Raw genomic sequence first — 23,246 nt, 5'->3', positions numbered from 1 at the left:
TATCGGCAGAGTTTAATTCATAGTCAAGCCAAGTGAACGTGCCGCAGGATCTAAAATATATTTTTAATTTTTGTTCTGTGATCTGAATAATATGTGCAAATGTTTGCGTGAAGCATGTATAGACGCCTAGGACACATCCAGATGCAGCTGGAGCTGCTTCTTCTGCTGCTCCTGCTGTGCCCTGTGCATATGTTTGTCAACTCGTAAGTAGCGCCTGCTACTGGTTCACAAACCGGTCTCAACTGGCATCCACTTGCAGGCCAAAGATCATCAGCAAGGATGGCAATCTGATTTTCGAGTCTGGCGCCAATCGCAACATCAGCTTCCGATTGAGCGGCAGCTCGCGGCTGCTCATCAATGAGGAATACGATGTGCTGGAGCTGCTGATGCCCATCAGTGGCAACAAGAAACGACCTACGGGCTCCGCCAAGGACGAGTGGAGCGGCGCCGATGATATTGTCGATCTGCGCGACCTGGCCGATCAGCTGACCGAGTTCCGAGCCCAGGCACTTGGCCCCAATGGGTTAAACACGATGTTTCGTCAGATTCAGAACAGGTTTGCGTAATACCCATGAAAATGCCAAGACAGAAAGTTGATTGTTGTTGGGATCAATACGGGCAAGTGGTGTGAACCACTCGGTTTCCGGCATGAACCAGCTTCCTGCCTTAAGATTTGTTTCCCGGTTTTCTGCTATAATTTAGTCCATTTATTTTCGAGCACGCGTAAAATGGTATATAAATCAATATTCCAAGTTCACTCAAAACAAATATACTCTTTTCCACACCGTGAACAGAGTATCTTAAATAATTTTTAGCATACACATTTCAAATGAGTCAGTCTGTCTGTCAGAAATCATCTGGGGATGTACGGGGGATGTACGTGCGATGTTGGGCGGATGCACTTAATGTACGTGGAATGTTCGATGTACGTGGGATGTACACTGGGATATATGTGCGATCTATGCGTGATGTTAGTGGGATACGTAAGATGTACATATGATTTACGTGGAACGTATATTGGATGTTGGATAAATGTTCTTTGGATGTACGTTACATGTACCTGCTATGTTTGATGTACGTGGAATGTACATTGGATGTGCGATGTGTGTGGGATATATGTATGTGCGATCTATGTGTGATGTTAGTGGGATACGTAAGATGTACAGATGATGTACGTAGAACGTATATTGGATGTTGGATGAATGTTCTTTGGATGTACGTTACATGTACCTGGTATGTTTGATGTACGTTGAATTTACATTGGATGTGCGATGCGTGTGGGATATATGTGCGATCTATGTGTGATGTTAGTGGGAAACGTAAGATGTACAGATGATGTACGTATAACGTATACGGGATCTGCGTGAGGCTTTTGTGGGACACATGTGCAATTTATTGATATTTTTTGTGCAGAACACGGGCCAGCCGACTGCTGCTGCGACGCCTGCAAGGACGCCTCCGCGGTGTGGAGAACAGGGTGCAGCGGCTAAAGACCAAGTTGGAGCTGGACAGCTGCCACAGCAATCCCTGCGAGAACGGTGGCACCTGCTTTAACACCTACAACGGGTATCGTTGTCAGTGCGGCGCTGCCTTTGAGGTAAGGCATGGGGTGTTTTGTGGGGCGGCGTCTAAATGGCAGATGCAGATGCTGATCTCCGTTTTTGGCTTCGTACAGGGCAGCAGATGCGAGCGGGATGTGAACGAGTGTGCGCTGCTGGAGGGCACGGATCTGGGCTGCCAGAATGGGGGCCAGTGCGTGAATCAGTTTGGCTCGTTTTCGTGCATGTGTGCGCCCGGCTGGCACGGGATGCACTGCAGCCAGCGGAAAACGGACTGTGCCGCGGCGAGCACCTGGGAGCTGTGCGGACATGGCAGCTGTGTGCCCAGCAGCGATGCGCTCGGCTATAGATGCATCTGTGAGCCCGGCTGGCGCAGCAATGGACTGACGCCCACCTGCACCGAGGATGTCGACGAGTGCACGGCCGCCGCGCATACGCCCTGCTCCACCAATTGCATCAATTTGCCCGGCAGCTTCACGTGTGCGCCCTGTGCGCCGGGCCTGACCGGCAACGGCGTCAGCTGCCGGGACATTAACGAATGCGAGACCAACAACGGCGGCTGCAGCCTCAGCCCGCGGGTGGAGTGCATCAACAGCTACGGCTCCAGCCACTGCGCCGAGTGCCCCGTCGGCTGGACGGGCGACGGACGCAGCTGCCAGCGCAACAGCAACAGCAACGGGGACTCGCCCAACGGCAGCCCGAGTGCCGTTGGCCTAACCAGCTGCGCACAGCGCGCCTCCCTCTGCCATCCGGCGGCCATCTGCTCGGAGATTTCAAACACGATCATCTGCAGCTGTCCCCACGGGATGGTGGGCAACGGCTACGGCGAGAACGGTTGCCTGCGCGGCACCAACAACAACTGCAACGATCTGCCCTGCCTGGTAAGTATTCCATCTGAACACCTGTTGCCATATCACCTGCATACTGCTCATACTCTGAGTCCGAGGGGGTGTTAGTATTCCGATTAATGAGTTTGAGCCCGAAGTCTTGGAAAACTCTATAGTTTCCATGACATCTATATGTGATATAGTTAATCGATTTGAGCGGGCGGTCGAAAGTCGTATCTTTGTCAGGTTTCATGAATATTGATTTAAGACCTCGACGAAGTTGTTCGCGATTTGTCCACACATGCGGGTGGATTTTCCCGAAAACCCAGTCGGGACAATCATAAATATGGATATATATATACCTTTGAGCTTGGCTCGTTTGCAAACGATTTTTTTGTTTCAAAAACTGCAAGGTTCTAGGTTCCGCCCCCTAAATAATTATAATGGTTGGACATAACATTCCCCTTTGTGGGGAAGGGTCTGGCCCATTTGTGTAAGATCTTCAGTAACTATGATGCTCCTCGAAATGGACGCCAATTCCATTTGGCTAAGTCTCGTCAACAGTCGATCCCAGCTTTGGTCGGCTTTTCGGAACTCCAGCTCAAACAAGCCACGGGTCGTCCATTTTTCCTGATCCGATCTTGGCTTACATAGTCAAACTTTGCTTTTGGGATTAATTACAGGCAGAATGTTGGAATCTTTGAATCTTGGTCTGTCCCCAAATCAATGTGTGAGGGCTACAGGAAGACACCTTTTCCATCAGCTTGTGGTATACAGGGTATTGAGCAGTTGGGCTATGCCGACTGCAATTTTCTCATCTTTGTTGGCCTCATTTTTAACAGAATGGAGGCGTCTGCATGGATGCTGGTCCCACGAACTATACGTGCATTTGCCAGCGCGGCTTCCATGGGCCACGCTGCGACCCGCTGCCCAATCCGTGCACATCGCAGCCTTGCCAGAACGATGGTCGTTGCAGTCCGACGCCGACAGATGGAACCGGCGGCGGCGGCGGCTTCGTTTGCCAGTGCCAGCCGGGCTATCGGGGTCGGCTGTGCAATGTACGCTTCAGCAGCTGCAACGCGATGCTGACCGGGCTGAGCGGACGGCTCCGGTATCCGCCGGCGGGCAACAGCTACGAGCACAATGCGCAATGCGCTTGGGTGATACGGACAAACGAATCGCTGGTGCTGAATGTGACATTCCACAGCTTCCATGTGGAGGACTCGACGGACTGCCGCTTCGATTGGCTGCAGATCAACGACGGCCGCTCCGCGGCGGCCCAGATCATTGGACGCTACTGCGGCAATCACATACCGCATGGCGGCACTATCATCTCCTCCAGCAATCAGCTGTACCTGTGGTTCCGCTCGGACGCCTCGACGGCGCACGCGGGCTTCGATCTTTCCTGGCAATCGATGGCGCCGCAGTGCGGCGGCCTTGTCGAGTTCGAAACGCACGGCACACTGGCCTCGCCGGGCTCGCCGGGCAATTATCCGCGCAATCGCGACTGCCAGTGGCGTTTGGTCGCGCCCAGCAACAAGCGGATCAAGCTCACATTCTTCACCCTGCAGCTGGAACAGCACGAAAGCTGCAACTTTGACTTTGTTTCGGTGAGTATGGGTTTGATTGATTGGCCGATTGACTGGCTTGATTGAGATTGATTGGCTGCTTGACTGGCTTGCAGATCAGTGATGCCATCTCTGGCCGGGAGCTGTATAAGTACTGCAGCCGGGAGCAGCCAGCACCGTTGTTGCTGCCCACACACGAGGCCCTCGTTAGGTTCCACTCGGATGAGACGGGCAGCGATTTGGGCTTCCAGCTGCATTATTCCGTCGAGGAGCGCCTGCCGGGCTGCGGTGGCGTCTACACCAGCAAGGAGGGCTCAATACGTTCGCCCACCTACGACATTGGCTCCGATGCAATTTCGTGTGAGTACGAGATCCGGCTAGCTATGGGCGAGTCCATTAGCCTGGACTTCAGGAAGTTCGAGCTGGCGCTGGATGCCTGCATCGAGCTATATGACGTGCTGGATGCGCCCAATGCACAGGCCGTTTCGTATGTGCTCCAGAGCAAGCACTGCGGCGGACCTGGCGAATCCTTGCCGCCGAGCATCCACTCGCTCTACAATCGGATGCGCATCATCTACACCAGCAGCTCGCCCAGAGCCGCCGCCGTCGATCGCTTCGAGCTGAACTACCACATGGACTGCTCGCAGACCTTCGATGCGCCCAGTGGCATCATTAGCTCGCCGGGCTATCCCAATCTGACGGCGGACAGCGAGCTGCACTGCACGTACAAGATACTCACGGCACCCAATACTGTCATTACGCTCAAGCGCTTGGACTTTCAGCTATCGGACAACATGATGGATGAGGAGGAGATGGAGGAGATGGGTTTGATTGCCAGTGGACCCGAGAACTGCGCGGCTGGCACAAGTGTCAGAATCAACGACGGGCTCAATCGGGCCATACTGGGACCCTTCTGTGGGAGCAGGCTGCCCGCCGAAGAGTATGTCAGCCAGACGAACATGCTGGTCCTGCATCTGAACACCTCGCCGCCCAACAGGGGTCGTGGCTTTAGGTTCGAGTATCGCGCCGTGCCAGTGGCAGGCAGCCAGTGCGGTGGTGTCCACACCAAGGAGGGCCAGAACATACGGTTGCCGGTAGACGCGCAGGGCGTATACCACAACGAAATGACCTGCTACTGGATCATTATGGCGCCGCCCAACAAGGCCATACTCTTGGACTGGCTGAGCTTTGATGTGGAGGGCCGCGGTGACTGCAGCTACGATTACGTTGAGGTCTATGACGGTCTGATTGGTCAGGAAGAGAGCGATTCAGCATCGCCGCTGGCACGCTTCTGCGGCAATCAAGTGCCAGAGGATCTGGTGAGTCATGCACGCCTCCTGACCATCAAGTTCGTGTCGGACTTCAGTGAAACGGCCAATGGCTTTGAGCTGTCGTATCGGTTCGTGGAGCGGAACATGTGCGGCGGTCGCATATATGCCTCGTCCGGCATGCTCAACTCACCAGAGTATCCGCTTAACTATAGCAACGGGCTGGACTGCATCTGGATGATCAGCTCGTCACCGGGCAACCAGATAGAGCTGCAAGTGGAGCTCTTCGAGCTGGCCGCCACGCGCAATTGCAGCGGCGATTGGCTGGAAGTGCGCAACGGTGGCAACAATCAGTCCAGCCTAATCGGACGCTTCTGCGGCACAAGCATACCCCGTCGGATACCCAGCTTTACGCACGAAATCTATCTGCACTTCCACACGGACGACGTCGGTGTCGCGCGCGGCTTTCGTCTGTCGTGGCGCAACTTTGCCAACGGCTGCGGCGGCCGGCTTACTGGGAACGCTGGGGTCATCACTTCGCCCAACTATCCCAATTCGTATCCGAACAATGCCCACTGCGAGTGGCAGCTGCGCGTGCATCCCGGCTCCGGTTTGCGAATTGTCATCGAGGATCTAGAAGTGGAAGAGCTTAACGACTGCAACTACGACTATCTGCGCATCTACAATGGACCCAGCAGCAGTCGTCTGTCTGATGGCGCATTCCAAGAGCTGTGCGGCATGCCGGATGAGAAGGGTCGCGTGCTGCACATCGACAGCAACGAGGCGGTTGTCGTCTTCCAGTCCGACATTAACAATGCCGAGCGTGGCTTTCGGTTGTCGTACAGCGCCGACTGCCAGCGCACACTGAACAGCAACCAGGGCATCATCGAGAGCCTCAACTATGGTGCAGCCAACTTTGAGGGCGCCATCAATTGCAGCTGGCAGCTGCGGCCGCCGCGCGGCAATCAGATCCGGCTGGAGATCTCGCATTTTGATCACCGCGCCAATCGCCTGCCCACAGACGCCGACGGTGGCCTCTACCTGATCGATGGTGGCAGCGTGGTGCCCATCCTCGGCCTGGGCATGCACAATGCCAGCGGCGACATTCTGACCATTGTTCACAACACGAGTAGCATCAACTTTCGGCTGGAGTATCGCGTCGACGGCTGCTTCCAGGAGCTGCGCTCCGAAACCGGCTCCTTCCGCTCTCTGAAGCATCCGCTCATGTATCCCAACGACGTCGAGTGCTATTGGCTAATGCACGCACCGCTCGGCCAGGTCATCGAGCTGACCGTCCTGGACATTGACATTGAGGAGAGCGTCAATTGCACCAAGGACGCCCTTGTGGTCAGCACTCGCACATCGTCTCATATTTGCCCACAGCGACTAACCAGCTTGCCTTGCCCCTCCTCCACAGATTTCGAATAGCTTCCGTGAGGTCGATGTCCATGAACGGCACTGCGGCCATAATCCCAAGCTGATCTACACTAGCGCCGGCCACAAACTGCACGTGCGTTTCATATCCGACAGCTCGCACAATGGACGTGGCTTCGAGGCCACATATCGCATGATTAAGAGCTGTAAGTTGAAAATCCTACTCTGACTGATTGACTACCGATCAAGGCACAGCCAAAGCTGAAATTCGTACAGTACGAGTCATTAACCTGCCTTGTTCAGTTGTCTGCACGTCGAATTGGTAGGCGGGAAGGTTGCCAGTTCAAATCCAGCAGTATAAATTTCGGGACCCGATCAGCTCGAATAAATGTTCATTAGCTGATTGATCGGACCGACTGACTGATAGGTTGACTGAGATTTTGTTGCCGGGTGGGATTCATTCAAGCTATCAATATTCTGGCTCCTTTTGCAGCTTGTGGTGGCAAGCTGACGTCTAGAAACGGCGTCATTCAATCACCCGGCTATCCGAAACATTATCCTCGGAACAGCGAATGCGAGTGGCTGGTGGAAGTGTCTCCGCACCACACGATCGTCTTTGACTTCCAGGATCTGGACATTGAGGACGGCTATGGCTGCGGATGGGACTATGTGGCAGCTTACGATATGAGCGGCAGCGATGGAGTCAGCGACAGTGACGCGGACAGCGATACCCTGGACGACAGCGAGGGTCGCCAGATATTCAAGGTGTGCACCAGGAGCTTTCAGAGTGCTTCCAACGAGCGCACCGAATCCGCCACAAATCGCGCCATTGTGCGCTTCGTTACGGACGATTCGGTGGAGAGCCGCGGCTTTCAGCTGCACTATCACGAGTCCTGCGGCCAAACCCTGTTCATTGATGAGACAGACTTCCAGTACCTGAACCTGGTGCACCAGGCGGCACGCAACGAGACCTGTGTATGGGTGCTGCAGGCCAGCGATCCCAGCAAGCACATCATCTTTACGCCGACGCACATACAGCTACGCGACGAGCTCTCGAACAGCTATCCGCGGGAGAGCGACTGCATGACGCACGGCGTCAAGATCTATGAGGGCGTCACGGCGAGCGGCACGCCGCGTCAACAGTTCTGTCGCTCCCATCCGCCGGCGGTGATCTCGCGCGGCCAGGCGCTGACGATCAGTGTGCCGCTTGCGCTGATCGCCGAGTTTGAGGGCCACTACATGACCATGGATACGCTGTGCGGCAGCGGATATAACGCTCTATCGGGCCGCTTCACCTCGCCCTACTATCCGGATAGCTATCCGGTGAACATCGAGTGCGAATGGGTGCTGCAGGCAAGCGCCGGCAACTCGCTGTCGCTCACCATTGAATCCCTTGACCTGGAGCAGTCCGATGGCTGCAACAATGACTATCTGGAACTGCGCGAAGAGTCCGCACGCGGCACCCTGCTCGGCGTCTACTGTGGCAATCAGCTGCCGGCGGCCATCAGCTCCAAGGGCAGCATCTGGATCAAGTTCAAGAGCAATGACGATGTGGTCGGCGAGGGCTTTATGGCCAGCTATAACTATGGTGAGTAGCTAACCCTGCTAGCTCTAATCCTAGCTCTCTAACTGTCTAACCTGCTCTGATACTGCAGAGCACCACAACGAGTTGAATGGCACGCAGGGCACCGTGGAATCGCCCCATTATCCCAGCAAGTTCACGAGCAGCCAGCTGTACAGCTGGCGCATCACCGTTGATACGGACTATGTGGTGCTGGTGAATGTGGATCATCTGCGCGACGTGGATCAGCAGCATGTGCGCTTCTACGATGGCTACACCGACATCGGCGCCCAGCTGGTGGTGCAGCCGTACAAGCCGCTGGTGTCCAATACTAATGTGCTGTATATGACCGCAACGCGTGGTCCCTTCCAGCTCAACTGGGAGCGCCTGTCCAAGGAGGCGTTGGCCTCCAATCGCACCGCCGAGCTGCAGACGCGCCAATGTGGCCAGCAGCTGGTCTCACTGAATCGCAGCTTAATCAGCTTTAATTCGCCCGGCTATCCGCTCGGCTATGCGACCAATTTGAACTGCAGCTGGATACTGGTGCCGGTCAATCCGGCAGCGCATGCTACACTGCGGCTAACTGCCGTGGACATTGAGGAATTCGGCGATGGCTGCTATGCCGACTATTTGGTGGTGTCCAGCAGCAGCGATATGCAGCACTGGACGAAGCTGGCGAAGATCTGTACGCAGCCCAATAATACCAGGTTTTATCATGGCACGCCCTACCTGCGGGTGCAGTTTCTGACCGATGCCAGCGTGAATAAGACGGGATTTGCCAGCTTCGTGCGCACCGAGTGCGGCTCCGAGCTGACCGCTCCGCGTGCTCTGGTCAACATAACGGAGCTGGTCTCGCACAGCTTTATCTCGCGGCTGGACTGCATCTGGACGATACGCGTGCGCCAGGGCAAGCGCATACGCATTACATTCCCGGAATCGGAGCTCAGCTCCGGCGGCCAGGTCACGGACGGGTCCCAGTGCCGCAATTTCTTTGTTGTGCGTAACGGACATGCGGAGGATTCGCCATTCCTTGGCCGTGGCAAGTACTGCGAGAACAATATAACGGATGTGCTGGAAACTAGCTCAAATCGGGCCTACATCAAGTTCGAGAAGAGCTCGTTTCCGCGCTTTCGCGCCGCCTTCCACTACGAGGAGCTGGGCCATGCCTGCTCCGGCCACATTGTGCTCGAGGAGGGCAACAGCAGTAATTTCAGTCAGCGCGTGATCAGCTCACCCAATTTTCCCAATCTGCCCAATCCGCACTCGGAGTGCGTGTGGCGCATCAGTGCGCCGCCACATCATCGCATCTCGGTGCAGTTCCTCGACTTTGATCTGACGCCGAGCAGTGGCAGCGGCAGCGATGAGAGCGAGCAGGAAGAGGACGGCTGCGATCGGGAGTTTGTGCAGCTGAACGATGGCAGCACCGAGCTGATGCCCCAGCTGGGTCGCTTCTGTGGCAACCGAAAGCCCGACATTGTCTACTCCTCGGGCAGTGAGCTGCGCATGAAATTCTATACAAGCGTGCTGGAGCCACATCCGGGCTTCACGGCGCTCATCCAGCTGGCCAACTGTGGCGGCAGCTATTACAGCGCCACCGGGGTCATTCACTCACCCACCGTGGAACAGCTGCAGCTGCATTTGCAGCCGAACAAGTACAAGGAGTGCGTGTTCACCATCGAGGTGGAGCGGGGCAGCACCATTGAGCTGAAGTTCGAGTCGATGCAGCTGCCATTGCCGCAGAATGGCAACTGCACGCAGCGCACGCATCTCCAGCTGGAGGAGATGGAGCCATTCGGCGAAGAGAACCAGGAGCGGATCAGCGATCGCCTGCAGATATGCGGCAACTCCTATCGACACTTTCTCGTCGAGACCAACAAGATAGTCATCCGGCTGCGTATGCCCAGCGGCCAGTTGGGCAACTCTGAGAGCTTCCAGCTGCGCTACAGCGCGATCGGATCACGCTGCGGCGAAACCATAATTGCCAGCCAGGGTGTGCTGCAGACGCCTAACTATCCGGCGGGTGTGCGCGTGCCGACGCACTGCATCTGGCGCCTGCAGGTGCCAAAGGGCAGGCGCGTCAAGGTCCAGATACTGGACTTTGATAACGGGGGAGGCGGCTCCAATAGCACGCACACCAGCTTCCATGGTCGCATCTCGTTCTCCAACGATCACAAGATGCAGTCTGTGATTGGTCGCTATATGCACGATCCGCCCGCCGAGGTCGTCTCCACGGACAACACAATGGGCATTGATGCCTTCTTGCTGCCCTTCAGCCAGCATCGCGGCATCAAACTGCGCTTCATCGCCTTTGGCCGCAGCGAGTGCCACGGACGCCTCGATCTCGATGTCAGCTCCACAATGTTCTTCAGCCGCAGCAACGAGAGCAGCCTGGTGCACTGCAGCTACGAGCTGCGTCCGCCATCGAACAGCACGCTGCTGCTGCAGGTGCGACGCTACAACAGCAGCTCCATCTTCATGAGCAACCAGCACATGTGCCGCGTGATGACGCCCCTCAAGCTGGTCCGCCCGGACGAGGGTGAGCCGCTGCTGCCGCTGTTTCTCTGCGGCGATCGCGCTGCCAACCAGGCGAATCGCAGCGTGCGTCTGCCGTTCCCCGTCGATATGACCGTAACGGGCAGTCGCCGCAATAACATGAATCTGCTGGAGCTGGCCTACAGCCTGCAGCGCTGCGGTGGCGTCCTGCCTTTGGAGCCCGGCGATAATCTTACCGTCTCGCAGCCCAGCCATCTGTCTGGCGAGGAGACGATCAACTGTGCCTGGGCCGTTGGGCCCGATCAAACGGCCGAGGAGCCACTCTCGCCCCAGGATGTTCAGCTGGAGGTGGCAGTAAGCCTCAATCTCGACGGCGATTGTGAGCTCCATTATCTTTTGCTGTACAGCGGGCCCGATCAAAACTCGCCGCTGATGGGTCGCTATTGCCAGCAGGCGACGTCCGTCAATCTGGTTGTGGAGCGCGGCCTGTTCCTCGAATACCATGTGGAGTCGCCAGCCAATGCCAATCACAACTCCACCTTCAATGTGACCGTCAAATATGGCAGCGGCTGTGGGGGCCGCCTCACCTATCCCTATCGCTACATTGACTTTAGTGAACAGTACAAAAACAATGTCGAGTGCATCTGGGAGATTGAGACCGAGCCAGGCTTTCATATTGGGCTATCGTTTCTGGGACGCTTCTATATTGAGGACAGCAATGGCTGCGCCAAGGACTATCTGCGCGTCCAGCAGCGCGGCGACAATGTGGGCGGAGACGCGGACGCTGACGCTGGCAACTGGACAGATCTGCAGACGCTGTGCGGCCGCAATACGCCGGACTTTATCAACTCGACCAGCTCGTCGATGCGACTGATCTTCCGGTCTGACGGTGACACAACGGGCGATGGCTTCACAGCCCGCTTCGAGCGCAACTGCGGCGGCCTCCTGGTAGCCACCGCTGAGCCACAGGTGCTCAGCAGTCCCGGCTATCCCAAGGGCTATACCAAGAATCTCTATTGCAACTACACGTTCCAGCCGCTAGAGGCGAATGCGCCGGGCGTGTTGGTGAGCTTTCTAGATTTCGATCTGGAGCGCTCGCCGTTGAACATGTGTCTGTTTGATAACGTGACGGTGACGACCAGGGACAATAGCGGCCAGAACCAGGAGTCGCTGCTGTGCGGCGTCAAGCAGCAGCACGCCTATCGCGCCCAGCGCTCCATCAGCCTGGTGCTGCGCTCGGACTTGTCGTTCAGCGGACGTGGCTTCCAGCTGGTGTACAGCACTAGGCTCTGCGGCGGTGTCGTTAGCGCCACGCAGATGGTCGAGTCGCCGCGCCAGCATCAGGACAATCAAATGCCGCACAACAGCGACTGCTACTGGAATCTGACGGCGCCCGAGGGTCAAAAGTTCACCATCAAGTTCGAGCTGCTGGACTTTGAGGCCGGCAATCAGCTGTGCAGCTACGATGGCGTTGAGGTCTTTGCCAGCCCCGTGCCGGATGAGAGACAGCGCATGGCCCGCTTCTGTGGCCGTCTGTCCGATAATCTGCCCACGCTCCATATATCCAGCAATCGGGCGCTGATCCATAGCTATTCCGATGAGCGGGATCCGTCGCGCGGCTTCCGGGCGCTGGTGCGGCTCATGCCCAACTGTGATGAGCACATCTTTCTGGGCGAAAATAATGCTAGCTATACGTTCAACAAGTTTGTCGGCTCCTATGCTAATAATTTGGACTGTAGCTTTGTGTTCCAGGCAAGCTCTGGTTCTCAGATAAGCGTCGAGTTCCGCAGCTTTCACGTGGAGGCGACAAACAGCTGCACCGCCGACTATTTGGAGTTACGCGACGGCGCCGGACCGTTTGCTGACGAGATTGGCCGATTCTGTGGCCAGGATTTGCCGCCCAAGCTGAGCGCCTCGCGCCACGTTCTCTTCATGCGCTTCGTTACCGACAACAAGGTTACCGACACGGGCTTCGAGCTGGTCGTCACGGCCAGGCCCCTGCTGTGCGGCAATCCCTTGATCAAGCTGGATGGCAAACAGCCCCTGGAAATTCATTCGCCGGTCAACGATCAGGGCAACTACGACAACAACATCCTCTGCCTGTGGAAGATCGAGAGCGAAATATCGCTGCATCTCAAATTTATTAGCCTCGACCTGGAGTCGGCCAATGCGACGGGTGCCTGCGTTTCGGACTTTATAAAAATCTACAACAGCGAGGTAAGAACTTAGCCCAGCTTTCCAAATGCCGTTAGAACCAAAAGAAAACCAACTGCAAGCTTTCCCAAATATTGTCCACAATTGAAAGAAATATTCCGGATCTTGAGGAATGTCGATCTGTCCGTATGAATGTTTGGATTATTCGACTGATATTAAAACCACTCCAAGCATTTTTAGGTCGCTTCTTTAAAGCAATTATTGAACGCTGAGAACAAATATTACACAACCAGAAAGTTTTTGATTTTTTCTTTCGAGAATTGCCGGAGAACGAGCAGATATTCATTTAAGATTCCTACGAACAAGGACTTGGAAAGCTGATTTTTTTTCTTGTCATATCTCTATTACAAAGATTCTCCATAACGAACCTTTTCGCGCTTCATCATTTGGAACTATTTATATTAAAATCTATCTATGTTAAAAGTACAAGATATATATGATATTATATTATAAGTGCATACTATCAAAACTTAGGTATTTACATACTAACACTTACCTGGGATATATTTATTGCCCATTTTGCAAACAGGATGCACAGCTGGTGGAAGAAGGCTACGGCAATGAGGTGATCTTTAATGGACAGAAGAATGTCCAGTACTTCCTCAACTATGCCACGGAGCATGTGTATTGTGGCAGCGGCTTGCCCGATGACTACTATCCCAACTCGAAGCAGGTGTACATCAAGTTCCGCACCAATGGAGCCGTAACGAGGCCCGGCTTCAGAATTCTCATAGTGCCAGATGCGAGCTGTCAGTATAGCTATGGTGGTTTACAGGGACGCATTAAGATTTCGGAGAGCACCGATTGCGATGCACAAATAATGGCTCCAGCTAACTACACACTTAGTCTTTACTTTGCCGAGGTGATCTTTGGCACAGCCGATTGTGATGTGGAGTACGTTGAAGTCTTCGACAAGAGCACCAACAAGTCGCTGCAGCGTGCGTGCGCTTACCTGGATCCGGGCAAGAGCCTCTTTACCACGACCAACGAGCTGCGGCTGCACTTTAAGACGGGCAGCTTCTTCAATAGCTTCGATGTGACGTACATTGCGTCGCCCGTCCAGGACGGACCCGGCTGCGGTGGTGCCCTGTACAACACCGAGGGCGTATTCTCCAATCCGTTCTATCCGCAGAATGTGCGCAATAATTCCATCTGCAGCTGGAGTGTCCGTGTGCCAAGCAACACGCGTGTCCTGCTCAATTTTGCATGTAAATATGCTAGTCCATAGCTTCCCAATGCTGGACCATATATGTATATATATATATACATTTTTATTTATGTATACTTGCAGCTTTCGATCTTGGTTCGAAGGCCACCTGCCACACGGACTATCTGCTGATTCAGGAGGTGAACGAACATGGCAGCCTTCAGGAAATGCGACGATTCTGCGGCGAGGATAAGCCCCGCGTCTACCTCAGCAAACGTAGCCAGCTGTATGTGCGTTTCCACAAGACGGTCAACTATGACGGCATCGGCTGGGTAATCAAATTTGCAGGCGTCTATGAAAGCTATCAGATACCATTAGATTTGCTGGAGTAGTCGTCGATCCGATGCTGATAACACATACATATAAATAACATATAATCGTAAACGTATCCAATTCAATTTCCGATTTCATATAAATATTTGAGCATATACATGTATTTTTTTTTTAATTTTATTGAATATACTTTAAATTAGTTATCTATAAAATAATTACTATATATAATATAATATAGAATTTTCATCTTTGTTTCCTTTCATCATCGACGTTTTCTCTAAAAACACAAAAAGTGAATTAAAAAAAAATTACTATCAAATAAAACGCACAATTCACGAACATCTTTTCTTTCTTATAATTGTTGCTGCGCTCTTGCATTTAACTATTAATATACAGTAAACGAAGAAAAAAAAAAAAAAGTAATGTGGTTTAAGGTTATTTAAATAAGAAAATTACTTTTACGCAAGTGTTTAATGGTAATTAAAATAAAAAAGGGCGCTCAATTAACCGTAATTATGATAAATTAATTATTCAATTTAACAATTAACTGACCACACACACACAAACACTTTGCCTAATTCATAATGCATACTTAACTGTTGCTCAACTCTATGCATATATCTCTTGAATGCAAAAAGAATTATAATAATAAAAAAAATTGTAATCACGCCAGGCTAGTGCCTAGGGTCTGGGCGTTGAAACAGATATTTTATGTACAAAAACCGATTTGGGTTCAGAAGTTTGCAACTAAAAACAAGATAAGTATATTCCGAAAGAGAGGAGTTGGAGGTGTGGAGCGAGTGAGGAGAGGTGCATAAATAATTCAACATAAGTATTCGGGTGCGATAGAGGGGGGCGGGGCCAAAACTGAAAATATATCATTTCTGATACCATAAACTAGTCAAGTTATCATATTTAAGTATGGTACGTGGCATGCCAGGCGAACACGAACACGCACATAATAAACAATTTCTTTTTGTCATTTCTGCCATTTCTTAGCTCGGTGCTGATAACATTCTCTATATAAATGTATATGTATAGTATGTAAATGTATGTATATGTATATATTATATATGCATTAACTCTTGAACAATCAATTTTCATCTATCCACTACCGTTTCGCGAACAACTGCGACTACCTTCATATACCCATCGTATTTTGGTTATAATTAATTAATTAATGCATGAACTATGCTATGAATGCATTTGCTGTATGTGAATCATGTAACAAACAATTACCAAATGGCGCTCAACATTATATACATATGTATATATATATGTATGTATGTATATAAATACGATTTAAATCATTCAGCTACAAATTCACAATCCATATAGAAAATGATCAACAAATATTGCTGAATTTTCTGCGCGCTGATCATTTTTTTTTCTTTTTCGTTTGTTTTTTTTTTTTTGGTATGTAATGTTTTTATTTGTATAATTTGTATTATTTAATTTATGCTATGCAGACGACGTTAAATTTGTCCTGAATTGACGTATTTGAATTCGTTGAAACATGTGAAACGTTGCCCATCGAACTTAACAAACTATTACACACACACAAACACACATACACGCACAACACAACGACTGATATGTCTCAAATTATTTACCTTTTGTAATTTAAACAGATCTTTCAATAAACTGCGAGTTGCAACCTTTTGCGCACTCTCGACTATGTTCTCCATCTCGATCTCTCTCACTCACTCTCACTCACGCGCACACACACTCACTCTATCTCTCTCTCTCTCTCTAACTATCTCTTTCCTTTAACATCTCTGTCTGTCGCGGGATCATGAATCATTAATTTACGCGTTAACCGTGTGCTGCCTGCTGACAACGGCAACTCTTACGAAATAGACGATATATCCATCTACATATGCATATACCTATGTATATATAGATATATTTCCAGATAAACTTAAACAGTATTTAGGTTACTTGGGAAATCGGCTGGGTTAGTGGTACAGTGGTACAATAGTGTGGTACAGTGGTTGTTTTTTTTTTTTTAGATCAACTAGGCGCTATATAACATTAACTAAGAAACTCAAAATCAAACAAAGCTTCCGAGCACGCGCAGGCATCGGCGTTGCGTTGCTCACACCTGCAGCTGCCACACCTGCAGCAGCAAGGGCAGCAGCAGCAGCAGCAGCAAGAGCAGCCACAACAGCAGCAACAGCCCAGCTAGGGGCTGGCCGACCACGCCTACACGTTCAGGCACTGTTACATGCAGCAAAGGAAGCGGTGAAAGAAACTTTTGGCATTGCGGCGCGCACGGCTGGCCCTTAGCTAACAGATGATGCCCTGGTCCAAGCTTAGGTTGTTGGTGGCAGCAGCAGCCGCATTCTTGGCGGCAATCACCACATGATGATGATGGTGATGATGATGGTGGTGCATATGATGATGATGCAAATGATGCGCTGCCTGCGGCAATCTACCATTCAAGAGCAGCGCTGTGCTGCCGCTTCCAGTTGCTGCAGTGGATCCCGAGCTGCTGCTGCTGCTGCTGCTGCTGGAAATGGAGTTTGGGCTGTTGTTATTGATGTGCTGTTTCTTGTGGACAGCGGTTAGCGGCTCTGAGGCACGTCGTCCGCCGTGGCTGCTGCTGTGGCTGTGGCTGTTGCTACTGCTGGCAGTGCCGCTGATGCTGCGCCGCATGTTGCTGCCGTTGGTGCTGCTGCTGCTGCTGCTGGTTGCTGGCAATACACACACGCTGGGCATGGAGCACTTGCGCGGCTGCTGGAGCTGTAGTTGCGTCTGGATCGCTGACGCATGGCTGCTGTTGGCGGAGCTGGAGCAGTGCGGCAATGTGCTGTTGGGTGAGCTGTGCTGTGCTTCGATCTCCTCCAGTTGAAATTTTTTAACCAGCGCCTTGACCGATGTGGCCGAACTGGCCTCCGTAGCGGGCGTCTTGCGTATGACTTTGGGCGTGGTGGGCGCATCCGGGAACAGCGCCAATGTCGCAATCACTGTCGTCTCCTCCAGCCCATTGCTGCCAATCTGTATGGTGGCCGTGCTGGCCACCGGCTTCTTAACAAATGTTGCCGTATATGTGTTCTCCTTATCCGAATCGGAGGCGCGTCGCGTTGGTGTCACAATCTGTGTGGGCTTCGTCGATGCACTAGCAGTAGCAGTCGTGCTTGTCGCCAGCGACATGGTCAGTGCTTGGGGCAGTGTGTGTATGGCTGTTGTTGTCTCTGTGCTGGGGCTCAGCTTGTGGCTAGTGGCAATTGGAATTCTCGAGCTGGAGTGTGCTCTATGCCCGTTGTGAGTGGCTTTGCTGGCTGTTGTTGCTGTTGCTGCTGCTGTTGTGGTTGCTGCTGCTGTTGTGCTGTTTTGTTGTTGTTGCTGTTGTTGCTGCTGTTGCTGTGAAACGTTCTGTGCCTCTTCCTCATCATCTTCCTCCTCATCGTCGTCCTCATCGTCTTCATCCTCATCATCCTGCACAAAGTCGGCATCGTTCTGTGCTTGCAAATAGATTTGTCTGTGTAAAGAGCACTCATCCTTCAGCCAGACATGCTCAAGGCAGCCGGCGGCATTCATGCGATCGCTAGAGAGCGAGAGAGAGAGAAATAAAATTAGTTATAGATTCTGCACAGAATTTAAGATTGAACTGCACTCACTTTGGCTTAATTCGCAATGCGCGGCGTATGAAATCAATTGCCGCCTGGGAGACGCCGCCAAAGAGATTGTCGGGAAAGGTCAGAGCGCACTGTGAGATATTGAGGAAGGTCTCCTGCTTGGTGTCGCCGCCAAAGGGCGAGAAGCCCGATAGCAGCACATAGGCCAACACGCCCACCGACCAAATGTCCGTGAGCAGCGACAAGGGCTCATATTGGAGAACCTCCGGTGCCACATAATCCGGAGTGCCGGCCATTTCGCGCACATTGATGCCCTCGCAGACGACGCGCGAGATTCCAAAGTCGCACAGCTTGAGGCCATCTGAAAACAAAATGGGAAAAGCGCAGCGGCTTGTCAGCGAAGTCCTCAATTAGTTGGCCACTCAACTGTGAACACTCACCCTCAATGCGTTCGCCGGCTAACAAGATGTTCTGCGGCTTCAGATCCAAATGCGCTATGGAACGGTCATGCAAGAACTTGAGAGCCTTCAGCACTTCCCGCATGCAGTGGCGCGCCTGCGCCTCGCTGAGGCACTCCTCGTTGTCCAGTATCGTTTGCAGCTCGCCGCCAGTGGCCCTATATAGGGAAGAGGAACGGAATGAGCATATTTTCTTTTCAATTTATCACCCGTTTTCCATCGTATGTGTGGATTTAAGAAATCAATTGTGAGTCAGTCAATCACTCAGTCAGTCAGCATAAACAGTTTTACGGAAATAGCGATGTTATGTTGAAGAAACTGAACCTAATCATTGTTAGTCAGTCAGTCAATCATTCAGACGATCAATCGGTCAATCATCCTAAGCAGCGTTGCGGTAAGGAGTAACATCAACTATGGACCCAATTAATGCGCAGCGCATTTGTGCTTGTTTGAATAGTACGTCAATCACTTGATCAGTTAATCAGTCAGTCAGCTGTTAACATGACCTATGCGTATATTGAAGAAACTGAACCTAGTCATTGCCTAGTGCATTTGTGTGCGCGGTAAGTCCATATTTCAGTCAATCAGTCATTCATTCAGTCAGTCAATCAGTCAGATAGTTATCGGTCAAACAGTTCTGCGGAATAAGGTACCATCAGCCATGTCTAGTGTATTTGTGCGTTTGGTATTCATTGCTGCTAACTTGTTTTGCAATCAATCAATCAACGATCTGATTGATGCATCCCACTATTAATATAATTATGATTGTTATGCTTATATACTTACAGCTCCAGCAGCAGGGCCGTGTCGGAACGCGTCTCATGCACCGCATTCAGATTGACAATGTTGTCCTCGCCCTCGCATAGCATTAGGACGGCAATCTCGTGCTTGATCTCCTTGTCGCTGCTCTGGGCGCGTCGGCGTCGCTTCAGGAATTTGGCAGCGAAATGCAAACCGGTATTCTTGTGTACCGCCCGGCGAACAGCCGCAAATTTGCCTCTGCAATAATATAGAAAAAGAGAGACAACGGATTAGTTTTGGCTAGCAAACAAACCAGACCAGCTGCAGCTGCAGTCGGTCTGCAATTGGCAACGGGCAACTGGCGGCCCACACGCGCCTCTAGTTTCATTCATAAAAGACTGCCCAATTGTCGGCCAGCGACATCCACAGCCATGAGACATCCCAACGTGACTCAACGACTCATCGAAGAGCGGAATGACAACAAGGCTGGCTACGAAAACAGAAAGGGGAGAGGAGCACGGGTGGGACGACGTCAAAGTCGCGTCGTCGAAACGCCTTTGACAAAGTACGTGCCATAATGAAGCAATTGCGCTTCCGGCAAACACTAACAACAACAACACCAACAACAATAACAACAACAGCGACAAATCTGGCATACCAAATAAGTCGGTAAGTAGTTAGCCCAGCCCCAGCCCCAGCCCCCAGCACCAGGTCCAGATCCAGGTCCAACTCCAGCTCGAGCTCCAGCTGCAGCTGCAGCTCGGGAGCCACGACAGACAGCGCCAAAACAAGCTGAAGACGCATCACGCAAGCCTCCATCCAGGCAAAATCTCTTTCAACGGGCATGAGCGAGAAAAAGCCTAGCAAAGGCATAAAACTATATTTTACACTACATATTAATATAAATATATTATATACATATATAATATATATATATATATACATAAATAATTCTGATTCAATTGATACAATTAATACTTTTAAAGTTTTTTTCAGAACTCAAAATTGTATTCCTCGAATTCTTATAAAACTATTTTTATATGATTGCATATTAATTCTTAAGACTTCGAAAATGTCAAATTTGAATTATATTAAATTTATACGAATTTCTATGTTTTTATATAAATTATAAATTTTAACTAATATTTAAATAAAAATAATTATATATATAAGTATATATAAGTTTCTCAAATTTGAAGATTCGAAATAAAGTTTTGTTTTACTTATCAAACAAGTTTTTAATTCAATTCAAAAAAAGCATAGAAAAATAATAGAAATACAATTCAAAAGCTGCGCCAAAAGCAATATGCCCAGTTTTCAGTTGGGGTATGCCATCAAGAACGACATAAGGCGCTGGGCTGTCGTCGCCTTCACACGGACTGGTTTCTAATTGTTGCCTGCCCCTCGCCCAACCACCCCTGCCCCACCCCAACATTCTGCTGCAGCAACATTCACAAATTGTCAAATGTGTCGCCACTTGAGGACAACGTTCTCTGCTGCGGCTCTGGCCATTAAGGTGAAATATTCTCTTCGTGCTTGCCACGCACCGAAGCTGCATGCAGCAGATGGAGACAGAAGACGAGCAGAAATCCACCAGGCACTGGGCATCGGGCATCGGGCATCGGGCTATGCGTGCAGTTTGCAGCAACTGGAGCCGGGCGTCAATATTCAATTAGCGCCAGCAACATTTGCATCTGGCTTTGGCAACATGTTGCCAAGCCTTACTCTTCCGTCAGCATTCCGTGCTGGTTGCAGGTGCATTTGCACAGCTTTTGTGTATTTATTTTGTATTTTTCATTTAATTACAATTTTTTTCTTATTCTCTTTTTGTTTTCCTTTTTTTTTTTTTTTTTTTTTTTTTTTTTTTTTTTTTTTTGTGCAGCACTGCGACTAATTGGGCAAGGTCTTCAGTCTTGTTGCTGCTGATCGGTCATAAAGTTTAGCGGCTTGCTCTTACGTAAGGCACGACTTGAAAGTTGTTGTTGTTGCCAGATGACGCAGCTGAGCTGTTAACTGGAGATGTGACCAGAGGCTGGCTGCGAGGGTGAGGCGTGGGCGTGCAGCAGTTCTTAGCAGAAGCGGCAGCAGCAGCAGCAGCTGGTTAGTGAACTTTTAAAGGTTAGTCTAAAAACCTTGTCGCAGGGCGCATTCTGGCTAACGGGGCAACTGTGCAAGCATAGATGTGTGTACTATGTGTGTGTGTGTGTGTGTGTGTGAGTGAGTTCATGGTTGGTCAACGTCGCCGTGTTGCGCCGTTTGGCCGGCCACTCCCACGCGCATTGCCCTTTTTGAATGGTTCATTAAATCGCGACAACGATATAAGCTTCACATACTATGGAGCTCATAGGCAAAATAGTGCTTAAGACTAGCCGTCATATCGAGAGAGAGGTAGAACATTTATTGACTTAAGTGAATTATAGTAATAATAATTGAGGGTGGTGTCCTCCGTTAAGAAACTAAACTTAAATAAGCTGACAATTATTCTGTTATTGAACCTAAAATACATTAGATACCCGCCATATTTCGATTGGTATTTCTATCAATAAATTTTACCGAATTGCTCCACTGTGCTTTTGCGGCTTTTGGTCAAGTGTGAATTTGAATATCGAGTGGCTTCTAAAATGGTCAGCTTTGGCAGCGACAGCGATCGATCCGAGCGAGATTCAGATTTGGGAACCATCAGCTATATCGATCTGAGCTTGTATTTTGGCATTTTCTGGCTGGGCAGAGGCACATACAAGGCATTGCTTTGGCTCCATCTATGTGACGCACAATTCTCAGTTCGCCAAAACGGAGACGACCAAATAAGGTGGCGTTTAAAAACGCTCGCAAAACGCGCGGCGCGTGCACGTGCCTAATCGGCTTGCTGCTATTCACTGGGGTAGCGGAATGTACGGGCGGCATGGGGAGGGGGGAGAGGTATTAAAACGACAGCGGGGGTGGTAAAAAGATTGAGGCAAGCTGCTTCAATATTTACATTCACCTTTGCCGCTGGATTTCGAATGGAGCAGCAAAATTATTGCACAATTTGCGTTGTTTGTGTTTAGATAGTTTCGCAGAGGAGAAGGAGAGCGAAAGGGGGGGTGGGGGGCGGCGGTCGAGGGCAACAGATTGGGGCTTGAATATATATTTGACAGACGACTGCTGCTGCCGCTGCAGATCAAAGCTGTTTAACGGCAGACTTGGAGGAATGGAATGTGAGTTATGCTTCTGCTAGCGCAGAGTAAGTAGAAGCCACGACTGGGCTATCGATAGAATAATCGGGCCGATTGCAATCGATCGTTTTCTAATTTCGCAAGAATGGGTGGAAACTTTAATGACTCAAGTAATAAACATGCAATTTCTTGTTGGTTTTAAGTAACTCGACAATAAGAAACTAAACAACAATGGAAATAAGCTTTAATATCGATAAATATCGATTTTGAAAGAAGGTTCTTTTGAGCATATCTCGCAAACAATTTGAGCTGGAGACAAGACTATATATATTCTCGCGTAGTACATAGAGGTTTAAAATATTTCACAATTTGGATACCTCACACCTCACGCTAGAGCTTCGGACCTGCAAGAATCGTGCAAGAGAAGCTGCACTCATATGATCAAGCATTTTGTCCCAATTGTGGCTACAGGATATTACCTAGTCGGGCACTTTAGACAAGAGCGCTCCGCTTATAAAATGTGTTCCATTTCGCTGCGATGGCCTATTCGATAGTTGCCCGTTTTGGCTTTTCCCTCAATTATTCAAGTGTTGCGTTAGCTGCGTTTTCCTATTCGATTTATTTGTTTACTTTCTCAATTGAGTTTGGCTCCCCGTGCCCAATCCCGTCGTCTTTTGAAGTCTGGGCCTGGTGAGGTCTTTGATTTGCTGCCATCAACGAATGCATCTTTATTTTGATTTTGCATGGAAAAGCAATTGAGCCTATTTTCGGCATCTTGTGTGCCGGGTCAGTTTTCGGAAACAGAACAAATTACAAAATTAAATGCACTTTGCAACAATACGAGAGTTGCACAATGCCGATGGCGCCCACACGAACAACGACAATGTCAAGTTACGCAAATTTGTATTGCAAATGAGAAAAACAAATAAGCTAAATAACATTAAAATAAAAGTTTGTTAACAAGGTG

General features: G+C 50.6%; 2 protein-coding genes across 2 annotated transcripts in view; one reads left to right on the top strand and one right to left on the bottom strand.

Moving 5' to 3' along the window:
- Positions 1-114: 114 nt before the first annotated feature.
- On the top strand, positions 115-14,456 carry LOC115767827 (cubilin homolog). Its single transcript, XM_030712167.1, has 11 exons — positions 115-203; positions 260-556; positions 1,414-1,597; positions 1,676-2,440; positions 3,229-3,996; positions 4,071-6,569; positions 6,640-6,802; positions 7,090-8,184; positions 8,252-12,867; positions 13,394-14,072; positions 14,156-14,456. The coding sequence occupies exons 1-11, from the start codon at positions 115-117 to the stop codon at positions 14,401-14,403; spliced, it is 11,403 nt and encodes a 3,800-aa protein (XP_030568027.1). The 3' UTR covers positions 14,404-14,456.
- Positions 14,457-16,613: 2,157 nt separating this feature from the next.
- The window catches only part of LOC115767812 (death-associated protein kinase related), a 62,235-nt gene continuing 55,602 nt past the window's right edge, over positions 16,614-23,246 (bottom strand). Inside the window, exons 2-5 of the mRNA XM_030712144.1 lie at positions 19,170-19,382; positions 18,366-18,541; positions 17,968-18,286; positions 16,614-17,894 (exon numbers count right to left, since the gene is read on the bottom strand). Coding sequence (XP_030568004.1) covers positions 16,634-17,894; positions 17,968-18,286; positions 18,366-18,541; positions 19,170-19,382 — 1,969 coding nt within the window. The 3' untranslated portion in view covers positions 16,614-16,633. The remainder of the gene's footprint in view (positions 17,895-17,967; positions 18,287-18,365; positions 18,542-19,169; positions 19,383-23,246) is intronic.

This window comes from Drosophila novamexicana, unplaced genomic scaffold (genome assembly GCF_003285875.2).
Source record: "Drosophila novamexicana strain 15010-1031.04,08,12 unplaced genomic scaffold, DnovRS2.1 tig00001466-arrow-arrow-pilon, whole genome shotgun sequence".
Lineage (NCBI taxonomy): Eukaryota > Metazoa > Arthropoda > Insecta > Diptera > Drosophilidae > Drosophila > Drosophila novamexicana.
This window is presented reverse-complemented; position numbering and strand designations above follow the sequence as displayed.

Bases quoted from the DNA above. Each gene is read 5' to 3' on its own strand.
- LOC115767827 (XM_030712167.1), top strand. From the start codon at position 115: ATGTATAGACGCCTAGGACACATCCAGATGCAGCTGGAGCTGCTTCTT. The intron at 2,441-3,228 runs GTAAGTATTCCA...CATTTTTAACAG, and splicing joins GCAACGATCTGCCCTGCCTG to AATGGAGGCGTCTGCATGGA. The intron at 6,570-6,639 runs GTCAGCACTCGC...CCTCCTCCACAG, and splicing joins GCACCAAGGACGCCCTTGTG to ATTTCGAATAGCTTCCGTGA.